Consider the following 18572-nt stretch of genomic DNA (forward strand, 5'->3'; position numbering starts at 1 on the left):
AGTCCTTTATAAGTAGAATGAAATTCAGACAGACAGAGAAAGCCACAGAGGGAGCAGCAAGAAGCTGAAAGTCAACAGAAACCAGAAGAGAAGGGAGAGTCCAGGAAAGGTTGCCTTGTGCACTGCCATGTGACAGAGGAGCCAAGGACCAAGGATCACCGAAACACTAGTCTTTGGGAAGAAAGCATTGCATTTCGAGGACTTGATTTGGACGTCTTCTAGCCTTAAAACCATGAGCTGATAAATTCCCATTGTTTAAGCTAACCCATTGAATGGTATTTGCTTCAGCAACAAGGAAACTAAAACACAAGGTGTGATGGTTGGGTTCATGTGTCAACTTGGCCAGGTAATTGTACCCAGGTGTCCGGCCAAGCAAGCACTGGCCTAACCATTACTGCAAGGACATTTGTGGCTGGCTAATAAACCAGAAGGCTGGTTTATTTAATCATCAGTCAGTTGGCTGCAGCTGTAACTGGTTATGTCAACGAAGGGTGTGTCTTCCACAATGAGAGAATGCAATCAACTGGATTTAATCCAATCAGTTGAAGACTTTTAAGCAAGACAGATAGAGGACTTTCACTTCTTCTTCAGCTGACAAGCAAAGAGTTTCCTGAGGAATTCGTTGAAGTTGGCGGTTCGTTGCCTGAGAAGTTCATCGAACATGTTCATCGGAGTTGCCAGTTTGCTGCCTGAGGAGTTCATCGAACATGTTCATTGGAGTTGTCATTCTTCTGCTTGCCCTATGGAATTTGGACTCGTGCATAGGCACAGTTGCATGAGACACTTTTATAGATCTTTTATTTATAGATATCTCTTGTTGATTCTGTTTCCCTAGGGAACCCAAACGAATACAATTTGGTACCAGAAGTGGTTCTTCAGGAATAGATTCTTAAAATGGGCTTTTACAATTGGTTTCCTACTCTGATAGGATTCAAAGACACTGCTGATGACTCCATTTTCAATAATCAAGATGGCACTGACAACCCAAAGCGTGAGTTGGCAATGGAGATAAACAAAATATCACCATTTGATTCTCCTAATCATACTTCTGTATGAAGCAGAGCTCTGGGTGACAGTATTTTTGACACCTTCACACAGTTTTGCAGGGTTAAAAGGTATAATGATGTTGGCTGGTTGCTCTTAGATACACTGGATAAAGTTATAAGAGAAAGGGATGAACTAAAGGCTTCAAATTTAAAAATTAAGCACTGTATGATAGATGTAAAGGTTTCTATTTGTGCCTTGAAAGAAAATCATTTCCTGTGGTCGCAGACCTGAGATTTCTGAAAAACAGATGCAGAGTCTCATTGTGTGAATAGCAGATTTACAATGTAAACTAAAATATCAACCTTGCAGGGTGTCTGCTGTTAAAATAAAGGCATTGATTAGAAAAGAATGGGATCCTGAAACTTGGGATGGGGACATATGGATTGATAATAATGGCAGTGAGGACATTGGAACCCTGGATTCTGCTGAGTCTTTGTTACATATACCTGTAGGGGTCTGTCCTGAAGAAGCAGCACCCCCCACCTCCAGTCCGTCCTGAGGAAACAGTTTCCCCACCTTCAGTCTGCCCTAAGGAGCCTGCCATCCAACCTATACCTAAAGAGATTAACACTTCAGTGCCTGCTAATCCTGTAATCACCTCCCCTGAGGAAGCAGCTCTCACTGCTCTGGAGAGATTAATCCTGGTTCACAAGATGAAACTGCAACAGAACGCCCTGAGGTAAATGGCTTGAAGAATACTTCTAATTCTTTTGATGACCCACCCCCACCACCAGTCTTTGCTTCAAGACCTATAACTAGACTAAAGTCCCAACAGACCCCAAAGGGTGAGGTACGAAGTGTGACCCACGTGGAAGTACGCTATACTCCAAAAGAACTGTATGAGTTTTCCAACTTATACAGACAGAAATCAGGGGAATATGTTTGGGAATGGATATTAAGCATGTGGGATAATGGTGGAAGAAATTTAAAGTTGGATCAGGCTGAATTTATTGATATGGGCCCACTAAGCAGAGATTCTTCTGCATTCAATATTGTACCTTGAGGGGTCAGAAAGGGTGTTAAGTGTTTGGGTGGTTACCTGAAACATGGATCAAAAGGTGGCTGGCATTATCTGAGGTCGAAATGACAGAACTTCCCTGGTATAATGTAGAGGAGGGGATTCAAAGGCTTAGAGAGATTGGAATGTTAAGAGTGGATTTATCATGGAAGACCTGCTCACACACCCCTAGAATGTCCAGAGGACTGTGAGGAATAAACTTGTGAGACTAGCTCCATCATCCCTGAAGAGCTCTGTAGTTGTCCTTCTCTGTAGGTCTGGTATTACTGTGGGAACTGTTGTCACTGAGCTGGAATCCTTAAACATGATGGGGATAATTGGATCTCGAGTTGGCAGAAGCCACATGGCAGCAGTTAATCATTAAAGACAAGGTGGGCATGGCTACCATAATGGAAATCAGGCTCAAAGCAGCAGTCAAAATAATCTGATTCACAGAGACTTATGGCATTGCCTAGTAGATCATGGAGCACCTAGCAGTAAAATTCTTGTTTGAGCTGTATAAGCAGAAGAATTCCAGGTCAAGTGAACAAAAGTCTACCTTGAATTACAAAAACAGAGAGTCACGGCCCCTTAATCAATTTCCAGACTTGAGACAGTTTACAGATCCAGATCCCCTTGAATGAGGGGAAGACCGGGTACCCTTGGGGAAGGACCCTGTTAACACTGCCAAAAACTTATACTGTTAATCTTCCTCCCAACCTTCCCCAGGGGACCTGCAGCCTTTTACCAGGGTAACTGTGCATTGGGGAAAAGGAAATGATCAGATATTTCAGGGATTATTAGACACTGGTTCAGAAGTGACATTAATTCCAGGAGCCCCAAAATGTCACTCTGGTCCACCAGTCAGAGTTGGGGCTTATGGAGGTCAGGTGATTAATGGAGTTTTAGCTCAGGTCCATCTCACAGTGCATCCAGTGGGTCCCTGGACCCATTCTGTGGTTATTTTCCCAGCTCTGGATTGCATAATTGGAATAGACATACTCAGCAACTGGCAGAATCCTCACATTGGTTCCCTGACTCCTGGAGTGAGGGCTATTATAGTGGGAAAGGGCAAGTAGAAACAATTAGAACTGCTGCTACCAAGCAAAATAATAAACCAGAAGCAACACCAGATTCCTGGCGGGGGGAGGATTGCAGAGATTAATGCCACTCTTAAGGACTTGAAGGATGCAGGGGTGGTGATTCCCACCACATTCCCTTTCAACTCTCCTATTTGGCCTGTGCAGAAAACAGATGGGTCTTGGAGGATGACTGTAGATTATCGTAAGCTTAACCAGGTGGTGACTCCAATTGCAGCTGCTGTTCCAGATGTGGTATCATTGCTTGAGAAAATCAACTCCTCTCCTGGTACCAGGTATGCAGCTATTGAGCTAGCAAATGCTTTATTCTCAATAGCTGTCAGTAAGGACCTCCAGAAACAGTTTGCATTCAGCTGGCAAGGCCAGCAGTTTACACTCACTGTGCTACCTCAGGGGTATATCAACTCTCCAGCCCTATGTATAATATTGTCCACAGGGATCTTGATCATTTTTCCCTCCCACAAGACATCACACTGGCCCATTAAATTGATGATATTATGTTGATTAGACCTAGTGAGCAAGAAGTAGCAACTACTCTAGATTTGTTGGTAAGGTATTGAGTGGCAGAAGATGGGAGATAAATCGAACAAAAATACAGGGGCCTTCCACCTCAGTAAAACTTCTAGGTGTCCAGTGGTGTGGGGCCTGTCAAGATATCCCTTCTAAGGTGAAGGATAAGCTGTTGCATCTGGCCCGTCCTATGACCAAAAAGGCACAATTATTAGTTGGCCTCTTTGGATTTTGGAGACAACATATTCCTCATTTGGGTGTGCTACTCCAGCCCATTTACCAAGTGACCAGAAAAGCTTCTAGTTTTGTGGGGGGACAAGAACAAGATGAGGCTCTGTGACAGATCCAGGCTGCTGTGTAAGCTGCTCTGCCACTTGGACCATATTATCCAGCTGACCTAATGGTGTTGGAAGTGTCAGTGGCAAATAGAGATGCTGTTTGGAAGCTTTGGCAGGCTCCTATAGGAGAATTACAACACAGGCCCTTAGGATTTTAGAGTAAAGCCTTACCATCCTATGCAAATAACTACTTTCCATTTGAGAAACAGCTGTTGGCCTGCTACTGGGCTTTAGTAGAGACAGAACGCTTAACCATGGGCCACCAAGTTACCATGAGACCTGAGTTACCTATCTTGAGCTGGGTGTTGTCTGACCCACCAAGCCATAAAGTTGGGTGTGCACAGCAGCACTTCATCATAAAATGGAAATGGTATATATGAGATAGAGCTCGAGCAAGTCCTGAAGGCACAAGTTACCCGAGGAAGTGGCTCAAATGCCCATGGCTCCCACTCCTGCCACCTCACCTTCTCTTTCCCAGCCAACAGTTATGGCATCTTGGGGAGTTCCTTACAATCAGTTGACTGAGGAAGAGAAAACTCGGGCCTGGTCTACAGATGGTTCTGCATGATATGCAGGCACCACCCAAAAGTGGACAGCTGCAGCACTGCAGCCCCTTTCTGGGATGTTCCTGAAGAACAGTGGTGAGGGGAAATCCTCCCAATGGGCAGAACTTCGAGCAGTGCACCTGGTTGTTCACTTTGCTTGGAAGAAGAACTGGCCCAAGGTGCATTTGTATACTTATTTGTGGGCTATTGCTAATGGTTTGGCTGGATGGTCAGGGACGTGGAAGGAACATGATTAGAAGATTGGTGACAAAGAAGTCTGGGGAAGAGGTATGTGGATAGACCTTTCTGAGTGGGCAAACAACATGAAGATATTTGTGTCCCATACGAATGCTCACCAGAGGGTGACTTCAGCAGATTTTATAACCAAGTGGATAAAATGACCTGTTCGGTGGATAGCAATCAGCCTCTTTCCCCAACCACTCCTGTCATTGCCCAATGGGCTCATGAACAAAGTGGTCATGGTGGTAGGGATGGAGGTTATGCATGGGCTCAGCAACATGGACTTCCATTCACCAAGGCTGACCTGGCCACAGCCACTGCTGATTGCCCAATCTGCCAGCAGCAGAGACCCACACTCAGTCCCTGATATGGCGCCATTCCTCGGGGTGATCAGCCTGCTACCTGGTGGCAGATTGATTACACTGGACCACTTCCATCATGGAAGGGGCAGCAATTCATTCTTACTGGAATAGAAACATACTCTGGATAAGGGTTTACCTTCCCCGCATGAAATGCCTCTGCCAAAATCACCATCTGTGACTTACAGAATGCCCTATCCACCGTCATGGCATTCCACACAGCATTGCTTCTGACCAAGGAACCCACTTCACAGCAAATGAAGTGAAGGAATGGATACATGCTCATGGAATTCTCCAGTCTTACCACATTCCCCATCATCCAGAGGCAGCTGGGTTGATAGAACAGTGGAATGGCCTATTGAAGACTCAACTACCGTGCTAACTAGGTGGCAATACCTTACAGGGCTGGGCCCAGTGTTCTCCAGGAGGCTGTGTATGCTCTGAATCAGTGCCCACTCTATGGTGCTGTTTCTCCCATAGCCAGGATTCATGGGTCCAGGAATCAAGGGGTGGAAACAGGAGTGGCACCACTCACTATCACTCCTAGTGATCCACTAGGAAAATTTTTGCTTCCTGTCCCTGGAAGCTTAAGCTCTGCTGGTCTACAAGTGTTTGTTACAAAAGGAGAAGTGCTTTCACCAGGAAACACAAGAATAATCCCATTGAACTGGAAGTTAAGACTGTCAACTGGCCACTTTGGTCTTCTTATGCCTCTGAATCAACAGACAAGGAAGGGGATTACTGTATTGGCTGGGGTGACTGATCCTGTCAAGGGGAAATAGCACTGCAACTACACAATAGAAGTAAAGAAGAGTTTTCCTGGAATATAGGAGATCCCCTAGGGCGTCTCTTAATACTACCATGCCCTGTGTTTAAAGTCAGTGGAAAACTGCAAGAACTCTATCCAGGCAGGACTACCAATGGCCAAGAAACTTCAGGAATGAGGGTTTGGGTCACCCCACCAGACAAAGAACCATGGCTAGCTGAAGTGCTTGCTGAAGGTAGAGGGAACACGGAATGGGTAGTAGAAGAAGGTAGTGATAAACATGATCCATGGCCACCTGACCAGTTACAGAAACAAGGACTATGATGGCATGAATATTTCCTTGTTTTGAGTATGTCTGTATTTGTCTGTAAAGCAAACATCTTTGCTTTCTTCTCTTATTCCCTTATCACATGACACAAGCTGTATTGTTCATTTTGCAGTATTTAAGTTAAAGAAAATCAATTTTAAGAGTTGTCACCCAAGAACTTGCACCCTATTCTGGAGAGATTTAGTGCATTTCCAGCTGTAGCAAGACAGCAGAATAGTTAGGCAAAATATATGTCGGTTATTGTTCTCTACTTAGAGATAAGGTATGGCTTAAGGTGATGTGTATAACTGCCAAGTTGACAAGGGGGGGACTGTGATGGTTAGGTTCATGTGTCAACTTGGCCAGGTAATGGTACCCAGGTGTCTGGCCAAGGAAGCACTGGCCTAACCATTACTGCATGGACATTTTTGACTGGTTAATAAACCAGAAGGCTGGTTTATTAAATCGTCAGACAATTAGCTGCAGCTGTGACTGATTACGTCAATGAAAGGTGTGTCTTCCACAATGAGAGAATGCAATCATCTGGATTTAATCCAATCAGTTGAAGACTTTTAAGCAAGACAGATAGAGGACCTTCACTTCAGCTGACCAGCGAAGTGTTTCCTGAGGAGGTCACTGAAGTTGGCAGTTCATTGCCTAAGAAGTTCATTGAACACGTTCATTGGAGTTGCCAGTTTGCTGCCTGAGGAGTTCATCGAACATCTTCATTGGAGTTGCCATTCTGCTGCCTGCCCTATGGAATTTGGACTCATCCATACCCACAGTTGCATGAGACACTTTTATAAATCTTATATTCATAGATGTCTTCTTGATTCTGTTTCCCTAGAGAACCCTAACTAATACACAACATAGTTGTTTTGCCAATTAAATAATCAAGTCATATAACGTATTGTTGAAAAAAAATTCCTCATCGTAAACATTTGTTCTCTAACATGTTAAAACAGTTACATATCCATCAACTGTGAGATATTGTTCTAGTTTGCTAATGCTGTCGGAATGCAAAACACCAGAAATGGACTGGTTTTTATAAAGGGGGTTTATTTGGTTACAAAGTCACAGTCTTAAGGCCATAAAGTGTCTAAGGTAAGTCATCAACAATTGGGTACCTTCACTGGAGGATGGCCAATGGTGTCCGGAAAACCTCTGTTAGCTGGGAAGGCACATGGCTAGCGTCTAATCCAAAGTTCTGGTTTCAAAATGGCTTTCCCCCAGGACATTCCTCTCTAGGCTGTAGTTCCTCAAAGGTGTCACTTCAGTTGCTCTTGGGGTGTTTGTCCTCTTTTAGCTTCTCTGGAACAAGAGTCTGCTTTCAACAGCCGTCTTCAAACTGTCTCTCATTTGCAGCTACTCTCTCAGCTTCTGCGCATTCTTCAAAGTGTCCCTCTTGACTGTAGTAGCTTGCTCCTTCTGTCTGAGCTTATACAGTGCTCCAGTAAACTAATCAAGGTCCAAGCTGAATGGGCGGGGCCACGCTTCCATGGAAATTATCTAATCAGAGTTATCACCTACATTTGGGTGGGCCACATCTCCATGGAAAGACTCAAAGAATTACAATCTAATCAACATTAATACATCTGCCCACACAAAACTGCATCAAAGATAATGGTATTTTGGGGGACATAATACATCCAAATTGGCACAGATACAATTAAAGGTGTATTTTAAACTCTTAGTATTAGGCTAAACCGTATAAAATTACTATTTTTTATAGTCAGAAACATTAAAATATTGGCAATTTCATAACAGTTCATCCTATAACAAAGTATCAAAGTTTGTGAATAATTTATTTACAAAACAAATTACAGCACATCTAAGTTATCATCTTAATAAAATGACTCTTACACTTGAATTCCAATAATCTTTCTCAATTGGGAAAGGAATGGAATTACAACTGGAGTATCAAGAATTGTGCCTTGATTTTTATGCACTTCAGAATTCTTTTACTGTTCCTAGATACAATAGTTACTGTGGTAGAAAGAAAAATGGCCCTCCAAAGATGTCCATGCCCTAATCCCTAATGTTACACCTGTATATGTTAAATTATATGGCAAAATGAAATTTACAGATGGAATCAGGGTTACAGACTTAAAAATAGGGAGATTATCCTGGATTATCTGTGTGGGCCCAATGTAATCAAATGGACCCTTAAAAGAAGAAGTAGAAGGCCCAGTCAGAGAGATAGGATAATGGAAGAAGCAGGAGATTCAAAATATGAGAGGGACTTGACCTGCTGTTGCTGGGGGCAAAGATGGAAGAAAGGGGCCATAAACCAAGGAATGCGGCAGCCTCTACTAGAAGATAGGCATGGCCTTTAGCTGACAGACATAAAGGAAATGGGTATCTCAGGCCTATTGACTTCTGCCAACAAATGAATGAGCAAGGAAACAGATTTCCCTCTAGAGCCTCCAGAAAGGTGTATAGCTCTGCCGATGCCTTGATTTTAGCTCAGGTGAGACCCATGCCAAACTTCTGACCAACAAAATCTAAGACAATACATTTTTAATGTTTTAAGCCACTAAATTTGTGGTAATTTGTGACAGCTTCAATAAAAAACAAATACACTTACCTTAGTAAACCTCCCATTTAAAGGACTCATTAGTTAAGGAAGAGTCCAGTCTCTATGGTTGTTTAAACCATTCTTGTTTTTAATTCAATTCATGTCTGGTCCTGAAAGAATCCACCATATTAAGTTGTGCTATAACCAGAAAAGTGTATAGCCAACAAAAATTATGTAATATATAATTTACAGAAACAGAGCCAGTTATTGATATAAAAACTCTAAAAAATTCATGACTAGTTATTATGAGAAATATTTCATCTAGGAGTGGCTTCTAAGGCAGCATCTTGAGTTTCCACCAAAACAGAGCTGTCTGTTTCAGAAGAAGGGATATCGACAAGAGGATTAGAATCCTCTATTTCTAAGTGCAGTGGTTTTCCCTGTTCAAAATTCAGGTTTGAATTGTCTTTCATTTGAATCTCTTGCTCTTCCAACTCCAAAGGTTTATCTGGGGCTGGAGTTACAACTTCTTCATCTTCGTTTTCATGTAGGAAGCTGCAAATCATGTTGGGTCTATAGGAGAAATCATTATCTTTGATTTGTAGCCACTCCACACCACCTAACCAGGGGAAGAAAAACATACCAAGAAAGTCAATATGAAAAAGTAATTTTTCAATATTAACAATATTTTTCTTTAATTTAAATTTTCATCCTGTAAATACATGTCAGAATAAAACCCCAACTTAAACTGAGAAACACAGTGTCTATAACTACTGATAAAATCATGCATGTCCATTTTCCATGGAACATTGGTGTGCCTATAGAGTATACTTCATCAAAATGACTAAAAGTAATTAATTTCAGTTACTCTTCCAAATCCCTTTTCCAGAATTCAATTCTCATCTCATTCTGAGAAATAATTTGAGCTCTCACTGCTATCTCATGCCTAAGAGGAAAGAAAACTTTGTCACTTGCCGATAATTTTTTCCTTATTTACTTAGTTTTCATAATAGATGGTACTACTCTAACATCTTCCAAGTCAAGATTTTCCTGTTGAACATCCAATTATAAAATAAACCACCTCTTAAAAAAAGAAAAACCTTGAAAATTTTCTTGTTCCTTTCCATACTCATAGTCAAAGCCCTAACTTCTCAATGAACTCCTATAATCAAGAATTGCTCCAATAATGCTACTCATTTTTTATTTTATCCTTATTACTTACCCTTTCAGCCAGACATTTGCAGTAGATCCTCATTCATGTCTACAGCAAACCTAAACTGATTACTTATCTATCACATGTCTAATAACCCCAAACCTATCTTGCCATGCTGATCATGCCTCTATCTGCTCCCATTTCCCATTATAAACTAACTCCTCTGCAGCTGTTTGTTGAAACTTCCTCACTGCTGATCCCATGCCTTTTCCAATGACACTCTTATAAAGTCTCCCTCTAATAAATTCAGTTTCAACTGTTGACTTCCATATTTTTTTCCTGCAATAACAATGTTCTCCTTAGTCATCCAGGCTAAAAATCTTGAAGCCATTCTTAACTCCATTATTTAGCACAGCACTTGGTACATAACAGATACTTAAAATTTAGTTGAATGAAGTAGTATTAGGTCACATTCATCCATGTCTATTTCAATGTGGTTTACTTTCGAGTGCAATCCTAGAAGGCAAGGGTCACATCTCCTGTCTGTGTTTGGTAACCAGCCTCCAAGATGACCCCCGGTGATCCTCACATCCTGATACTCATGGCCCTGTGTAGGCCCCTCCCACAACTTCCAAGGCTAACTGCTAAAAGACCTTGTGGGGACTCGGGCAAGATGGCGGCATAGAGAGGAGTGGAAGCTAAGTAGTTCCCCTGGAACAACTACAAAAAACCAGAAACAACTAGTAAATAATCCAGAATAACTGCGGGGGGACAAACGAGACCATCTATTCATCATACACCAACCTGAATTGGGAGGAATGCCCGAGAACACAGCATAAAATCTGTAAGTAAAACCTGCGGAACCAGGTCGGGAGACCCCCTCCCCCATAGCCCGAGCTGCGGAGCCGCATGGTGCCAGAGAGAAGCTCTCTCCCAGCAAGCAAATATAGCTCAGCTGAGCTCCAACTGGGGTTTTAAGTAGCGAGTGTGAACTGTTCACTACAGATACGCAGCCCTAAAAAACAGACAGAGGCTTTGGGTGACGACTGACCTGGGAGAGCAGGAGGGTCGCCTTGGACCAGGTCTGAAGGGGACTATCTGTTTCTTTTTTGGCTCAGTGGAGAAAGCCCCAGTCATTTTCAGTTTCCAGGGCTGTGACTCCGGGAAGGGTGGAGACACCACAAGCAGAGAGCGAGACCATTGAAATGCTAATGACCTCCACCTGGGGGGTCTGTCTTCTCTAGGAGGAAAGGGGTGGGGCCCTTTCCATTCAGAACCAGACCCCAGAGCCTGGGGGAACATACCTCCTCACACCAGTCAAGAATTATAGGCTAACAGGCGTCACCTGCTGGGCAGAAAAGCACAGTGACCTGAGGCATCAAAGGGTGGAGCAATTTTCTAAGACACACCCGCAGGGAAACCAGATACTGAATATTTCTTCCTTCTGGGACCTGAGCCTGTTCTGGTCTGGGAAAACCTGATTTGGATAACCGAGGAAACCATGCCTAGACAACAGAAAATTACAACCTACACTAAGAAAAACAAAGTTATGGCCCAGTCAAAGGAACAAACGTACACTTCAACTGAGATACAGGAATTTAAACAACTAATGCTAAATCAATTCAAAAAGTTTAGAGAAGATATTGCAAAAGAGATAGAGGCTGTAAAGGAAGCACTGGACATGTATACGGCAGAAATCAAAAGTTCAAAAAACCTACTAGTAGAATCTATGGAAATGAAAGGCACAACACAAGAGATGAAAGACACAATGGAAACATACAACAGCAGATCTCAAGAGGCAGAAGAAAACACTCAGGAACTGGAGAACAAAACACTTGAAAGCTTACACGCAAAGGAGCAGATGGAGAAAAGAATGAAAAAATATGAGCAACGTCTCCGGGAACTCAAGGATGAAACAAAGTACAATAATGTACGTATCATTGGTGTCCCAGAAGGAGAAGAGAAGGGAAAGGGGGCAGAAGCAATAATAGAGGAAATAATCAATGAAAATTTCCCATCTCTTATGAAAGGCATAAAATTACAGATCCAAGAAGCGCAGCGTACTCCAAACAGAAGAGATCTGAATAGGCCTACGCCAAGACATTTAATAATCAGATTATCAAATGTCAAAGACAAAGAGAAAATCCTGAAAGCAGCAAGAGAAAAGCAATCCATTACATACAAAGGAAGCTTAATAAGACTATGTGCGGATCTCTCAGCAGAAACCATGGAGGCAAGAAGGAAGTGGTGTGATATATTTAAGATACTGAAAGAGAAAAACCACCAACCAAGAATCCTATATCCAGCAAAGCTGTCCTTCAAATATGAGGGAGAGCTCAAAATATTTTCTGACAAACAGACAATGAGAGACTTTGTGAACAAGACGCCTGCCCTACAGGAAATACTAAAGGGAGCACTACAGGGTGATAGAAGACAGGGGTGCATGGTTTGGAACACAATTTTGGGAGATGGTAGCACAACAATGTAAGTACACTGAACAAAGATAACTATGAATATGGATGAGAGAGGAAGGTGGGGAGCATGTGAGACACCACAAGAAAGGAGGAAAGATAAAGACTGGGACTGTGTAACTTGGTGAAATCTAGAGTATTCAACAATTGTGATAAAATGTACAAATATGTTCTTTAACGAGGGAGAGCAAGCAAATGTCAACCTTGCAAGGTGTTAAAAATGGGGAGGCATTGGGGGAGGGATGCAATCAGCATAAACTAGAGATTGTAACTAATAGAATCATTGTATTATGCTTCCTTTAATGTAACAAAGGTGATATACCAAGGTGAATGCAGATAAGAGGGGGGGATAGGGGAGGCATGTTAGACACTTGACATTGGTGGTATTGTCTGATTCTTTATTCTACTTTGATTTAAGGTTATTTTTCCTTTTGCTGCTTCCTAGCTGTCATTTTTTTGTTTCCTCTTTCTTTTGCCTCTCTACCTTCTTTGACTCTCCCTCCTGCCTTGTGGAAGAAATGTAGATGCTCTTGCTTAGTATGAGCAGAATGTTCAATTAGGATGAACTTAAATGTTTGGAAATGAACAGGGGTGTTGGTAGCAAGATGTGAGAATAACTAACAGTGCCGAATGGTGTGTGAATGAGGTGGAAAGGGGAAGCTCAGAGTCATATATGTCACCAGAAGGAAAGTTGGAGGTCAAAAGATGGAAATGTATAAAACTGAATCCTATGGTGGGCAATGTCCATGATCAACTGTACAAATACTAGAAATCACTTCATGAACCAGAACAAATGTATGACAGTACAATTAGAAGTTAATAATAGAGGGGCATATAGGGAAGAACTATATACGTATTACAAACTATATACTACAGTTAGTAGTATTTCAACATTTTTTCATAAACAGTAACAAACGTACTATATCAATACTAGGAGTCAGCAATTGAGGGGGGTTGGTTAGGGATAGGGGAGGTTTAGAGTTTCCTTTTCTTTTTTTCTTTTTTCATCTTTCACTTTATTTCTTGTCTGGAGTAATGAAAAGTTTCTAAAAATTGAACAAAAATTAAGTGTGATGGATGCACAGCTGTATGAGGGTACCTGGGGGCAAGTGATTGTACACTTTGGATCTTTGGATAATTGTATGGTATCTGAACAATCTCAATAAAAATGGAAAAAAAAAAAAAAAAAAAGACATTGTGGCTTTCACCTTACTTTCTTGCATCACCTGCTCTGGGAGAAGCCAGCTACCATGTCGTGAGGACACAAGCAGGCCTGTTGTCCACAAGGCAAGAAACTGAGGCCCCTGCCAATAGTGGGCACAAACCTGCCAGTCATGTGAGTGAGCCATCTTAAAATCAGATATTCCAGCCCTAGTCAAGCCTTCAGATGACTGTAGCCCCAGCCAACATACTGACTGGAACCTCATGCGAGACCCCAAGCCCCAGCTAAGCCGCTCCCAAATTCCTGACTCACAACAACTATGTAAAATGTTTGTTGTTTTTAAGCCAAGTTGAGGGTAATTTAATACATAGCAAAACATAACTAATACAACCAATAGAACCTTGAATAGTTGCTTGCTATCTTCTTTGATTAACAAAACCCCAAATTTTTCTAAAGATCTATCAGATTACTAAAGACTAACAGGAAAGACAATTACATATCTTCACTTAATAAGAATGTCTAATTGATAGCCTTCCAAGTTCACTTAGAACTTCAAGTACCTCCTCTTCCTATTATTTTTAACATGGTACCTAAAAAAGTGGGTTGCTTTGGGATATATATGATAAGAGCAAAGGTTTGCTATAAGCTGTGTAGGTGATATAACTGATTTCTGGATGAGTAATGTACCTTCAAATGTTTATTCCTTGCTTAAAACACAATAAATCTATCAAGTCATGAACACTCATCAGTCATTATTTACTAGAGTTTCAAATATGTCATCAAGCAATGAGCTTTCAAATCATCAAGTGGTTATTTGTCCAGCCCCACAAACATGTGCCTGCTATAGTCACAAGCAGCACTGGTCTAAACATAATACATATAGTTATCGTTACAAAGTACAAGGAATGTCCTGGCAGCTGTGTTATTGTCAAATGCAATACCAAATCACCTATTTTCAGAGAATTGAATGAACTAACCTATGCTCTCTTCTCCTTCCTTCTTTTCTGTCAGAAGAGTTCTTGTCATGCTGAGCTTCTTCATTGTATGACATTTGTATTTCAGCACTGTTTTGTTATTGCCTTCTGCATCCACTAGAACATAAAATGAACTCAATTATCATACTGCTTGATGCCATCAAATAAAATAATCATGTTAGGCCTCGTTAATTCCAGTTTAGGAAGTTAAGACTAAACTACTTCCTCTGAACATAGTGAGGTAATTCCAAGGTTTAACTCATCCCTTCTGCTCTAAACACAGAGAAATGATAGATAAAGTATATAACAAAAGAAGGCACAACTGAACTAAAAAATAACAAACACCTCCGGGGACAGAAATTATAAGTGAGATTAAAGTCATAGGCCTGCTAGACTCTAGTCCTGAAGAAAGAAATTGGAGCCAGGACTTTGGACCTACAGGATTATAAGGTTTAAAATTCTGCCAGTCAAAATGAAGGTTCAGAGCCAGGCTCATTGCTTCAAGCCAGAGGTTTGGGTGAGGATACCCCACTCATAAACGGCTGAGAAAAAAACTGCTGCCAGCTTATTGCCTGGTTTATAGCTTTCTAGAAAACCATGGGCTCAGGGAGGGTGGTGGATGAGGCTCTGAGTCAAGGATGTGAAGCACTGAAAACTTCCATATACTGCCATTGTGCATGTGAATCAATATAACACTTTAGAGAACAACAAGGTGCTATCTATTAGGTTGAACTATATGAAATTGTTGACATTTAACCAAAAATGGTAATTTCATATGGCTTAACCTAATAATACAGTTGAAGACACACTCATCAATCTAGCATTCCATTTCTATATTTACACCTTAGAGACATTTATATATGTATGTGCGTGTGTGCGTGTGTAAGGAGACACAAGACTATTCATGTCAGGATGGTAGTGAGAGTAGTGCAACATTGTGAATGTGATTAAATCCTACTGAATGGTATGCTTGGAATAGGTTTCCACAATTAAAAAAAAAAAAGTCACGAAAGAGATAATGACAATTAAATACAATACATATTCTGGACTAGCTCGAATAATGAAGGAGAAATTAGCCAAAAGGACATTATTGGGACATGTGAAAAAAAAAGGAATATATAGATTGTAAGCTTTACATCAATGTTAAATTTTTTGAACTTGAGAACTGTACTTAAGATGGATTCATAAGTGAATATCCTTATCCTTAGGAAATGTACATAGAAGCATTAAGTGTTCAAGGAGCATGATGTATAAAACCTACTCTCAAATGTTTGAAAATAGAAAAATAGATAGATAGATGGATAGATAGTAGATAGAATGATATAGTAAATGTGACAAAATGTTGAAAGTTGGTAGATGGGTATCTGGGTGGGGAACATGATGGGAGTTTTCTCTGTATGCAGTATTGCAATTGTTCTGTAAGTTTGAAATTATTTCCAAATAAAAAGTTAACCTCCCTTCCTTTCTCCCTCAAAAAAAAAAAAAAAAAAAAAAAAAAAAATTGGCTTTATATTTGTGTTGAGGTAATAAGGATAATTAAGAATGTAGACTGTGGAGCCAGGCCACTTGGGTTCAAATACTGACTCTGCCACTTATTTCTTGCATAACCTTGGAAATGGTATTTAAGTTCTCTTTGCTTCAGTTTCTTCAACTATCTCATAGGTGAGGATTAAATGAATACATGTAGCATTTAGAACAGTGCCTGGCATATAAAAGACACTCAATAAATATTAGTAGCTATTAATAAATATTGATGAAATGGAAGTAATCAAGATGTCCATTAATTGTGGTATAGTCATCAAGTGGAATATTAAGCAGCAGGGAAAATAAACTAGAGCTATATATATCAATATGTATAAACTTCATCTGAGTGAAAAAAGATACAGAATATGTATAATACTTGATAATTTGTATTAAGTTTGAAAATACACAAAAAGATGCTATTTATTGCTTGTGTATATACAAAATATAATATAAAATCAGGCACAGGAAAAATAAACACCAAGTTCTGGACAGTGATTACCTCTGAAGACAGAGGGATGGGAGTCAGTTTGGAGAGGAATATACAAGAGGCTTCAAATGTATCTGGAAGGTTTTATAACTATAATCTGAGTCAAGTTTGGCAAAATGGTAGGATTTCATACAGCTAGACAATGGTACATGAGATACTTAATCATTGTAAATAAGTATGTTTGAAATATTTCATAGTAAAAAACACTGGGTTAGAATAGCAATCACTTACCATGTTCCACATTTTCTTCAAATATAACACAGGTCCCAAGAGTATCTGCAAAAAAACTTGATGGTAACTTGTTGAGAAATAACAGAGCTAACTTCTCTAAAAGGCATAAAGGAGTTTCATCTATGTGACGTCATCCTACCTTCATACTCCCCAGCAAAGACATAGCTGTCCACTTGCAGAATGGGCCTCTCAGTGTCAATTCCCTACATCAAAATATAGGATCATAAAATCATTAGAATAAGACTTCATCATGTACCCTTGCTACCAAGGAGACTGATCTACAAAACTTGGGAACCCTGAGGGCTTCTTGTTCCAGCAAGTACAAGATAAGCTAAAAGTACTCTACCACAGCATTCACAACTTGAAGACCACTTAATTCATACCTGAGTAGCCAGGTCTATTTCAACCAACATCCTCTTCAAGTTTAAGATAAGAACTAGGGAAGTTTTGTCAACAGTAGCTCAAAGATTTTAAAGTAAAGTGCTAAAACAAATGGTAACTCCTGAGGCCACAGCTCCAGTCAACAGCAGAGTGTGAGGCCTCTGAAGTCTTTTGATAGTTATCCTCCTTTCCTTCTCTTCCAGTTTAACCTCTGTATGCATATTTGACTTACCTTCCTTCACTTTGTGTCTCCCTCTCCGTCCCCTCACTTTATAAACGAATACATATTTGCAAAATATATCATATTGTTTGTTACATATCAAAATATACCAAAGGTTTAACTCCTCCAAATCTTTACCTTTCTCATTCAGACACTCAAGCACTCAGGCATTTTCTCCTGTCTGCTCCATATTCCCCCTGTACTTCTATGATGATCCTTAAAAGTTCACTGCTTTCAAACACGGAATAAATATATATTAATCTTTGGAGATGGGAATTTCATTATTCATTCCTATTTTAAATTTAAGAAAGTCTACAACAATCCCCCAATTCTAGAAGACTCACCAAAATCTTGCATTTATTTTCACATTTTGAGAGAAAGTCTGAATCAATAATTCCTGACAATTCCACCAGAACCAACTGCTCCTGGTGGAAGAAAGGGGTTATTAACATGCGGGCGTGCGGGAAGAGGCAATTAACAAGAGAAACCAAACACCCCCATTGCAATCATCATGTCTTTGTGAACACTCGGTCCTGCTTGCATCGACAGGAAGCAAGCGACGGCAACCAGGGTAACTTCCCTGACTTCCCCATTCTAACGTGTGGCAAATGGGGCTGAGGCCAGACGCTCCCCGGCTCCGCGCGCCCAGAGGCAAGAGGCCGGGGAGGTGCCCACCGGGTCCCCTCTGGCCGGCCGCATCCCGCACTTCCTTTCCCAGCACACAGCTGGCAAAGTCGTTACCGCAACCGCCATCCGAGCTTTCAGCATAGAACTTACTGCTTCCTCTTCCTCCTCTTCTCCACCATCGCGACTCCGCTCCTCGGCCGCCGCCATGATCCCGCGTTCCACGGGGCCGCAAAGCATCTAGACGGCGCCTTCGGCCGCCATCTTAAGTGAGGGCAGCAGCTCCCAGGGAGCTTGCTCTTCTCGCCTCGCCCTCAAACCTCCTCTCCCGAACCTGAGATGGCGACTTCCGGCGGGAGGGTGGGCTCCGAGAGCTGCGGCCGCCTGAGCCTGCGGCCCTGCCCGGTTGAGACCCGCCCCTGGCCCCTGGCTAGTTTCTTTCCTGAAGGGGCCTCTGATTTCCACCAAAGAAGGGGGCTCCGCTACAAGTGGGCTCCCGCGAGGGAGGCGCTGCGTCCCAGGGCCTCTCTGGCCGCCAGCCAGGTAGGAGGACAGGACTGGCGAGAGGGGATCGAGAAAGTGCAAGCCAGGAAACCAGCGTGGAGGAGGAAAATGGAG

At 41.5% G+C, this 18572-nt stretch overlaps 1 protein-coding gene across 1 annotated transcript; it reads right to left on the reverse strand.

The window, feature by feature from the left end:
* Positions 1-7746: 7746 nt before the first annotated feature.
* GTF3C6 (general transcription factor IIIC subunit 6) lies at positions 7747-18375 on the reverse strand. Its single transcript, XM_037843216.1, has 6 exons — positions 18108-18375; positions 17675-17755; positions 16869-16932; positions 16730-16774; positions 14491-14604; positions 7747-9346 (listed from the first exon to the last, which is right to left on the reverse strand). Exons 1-6 carry the CDS (start codon positions 18192-18194, stop codon positions 9045-9047), a joined length of 693 nt encoding a protein of 230 aa, XP_037699144.1. The 5' UTR covers positions 18195-18375; the 3' UTR covers positions 7747-9044.
* Between the last annotated feature and the right edge of the window lie 197 nt (positions 18376-18572).

This window comes from Choloepus didactylus, chromosome 7 (genome assembly GCF_015220235.1).
Source record: "Choloepus didactylus isolate mChoDid1 chromosome 7, mChoDid1.pri, whole genome shotgun sequence".
In the NCBI taxonomy this organism is placed as follows: Eukaryota; Metazoa; Chordata; class Mammalia; order Pilosa; family Megalonychidae; genus Choloepus; species Choloepus didactylus.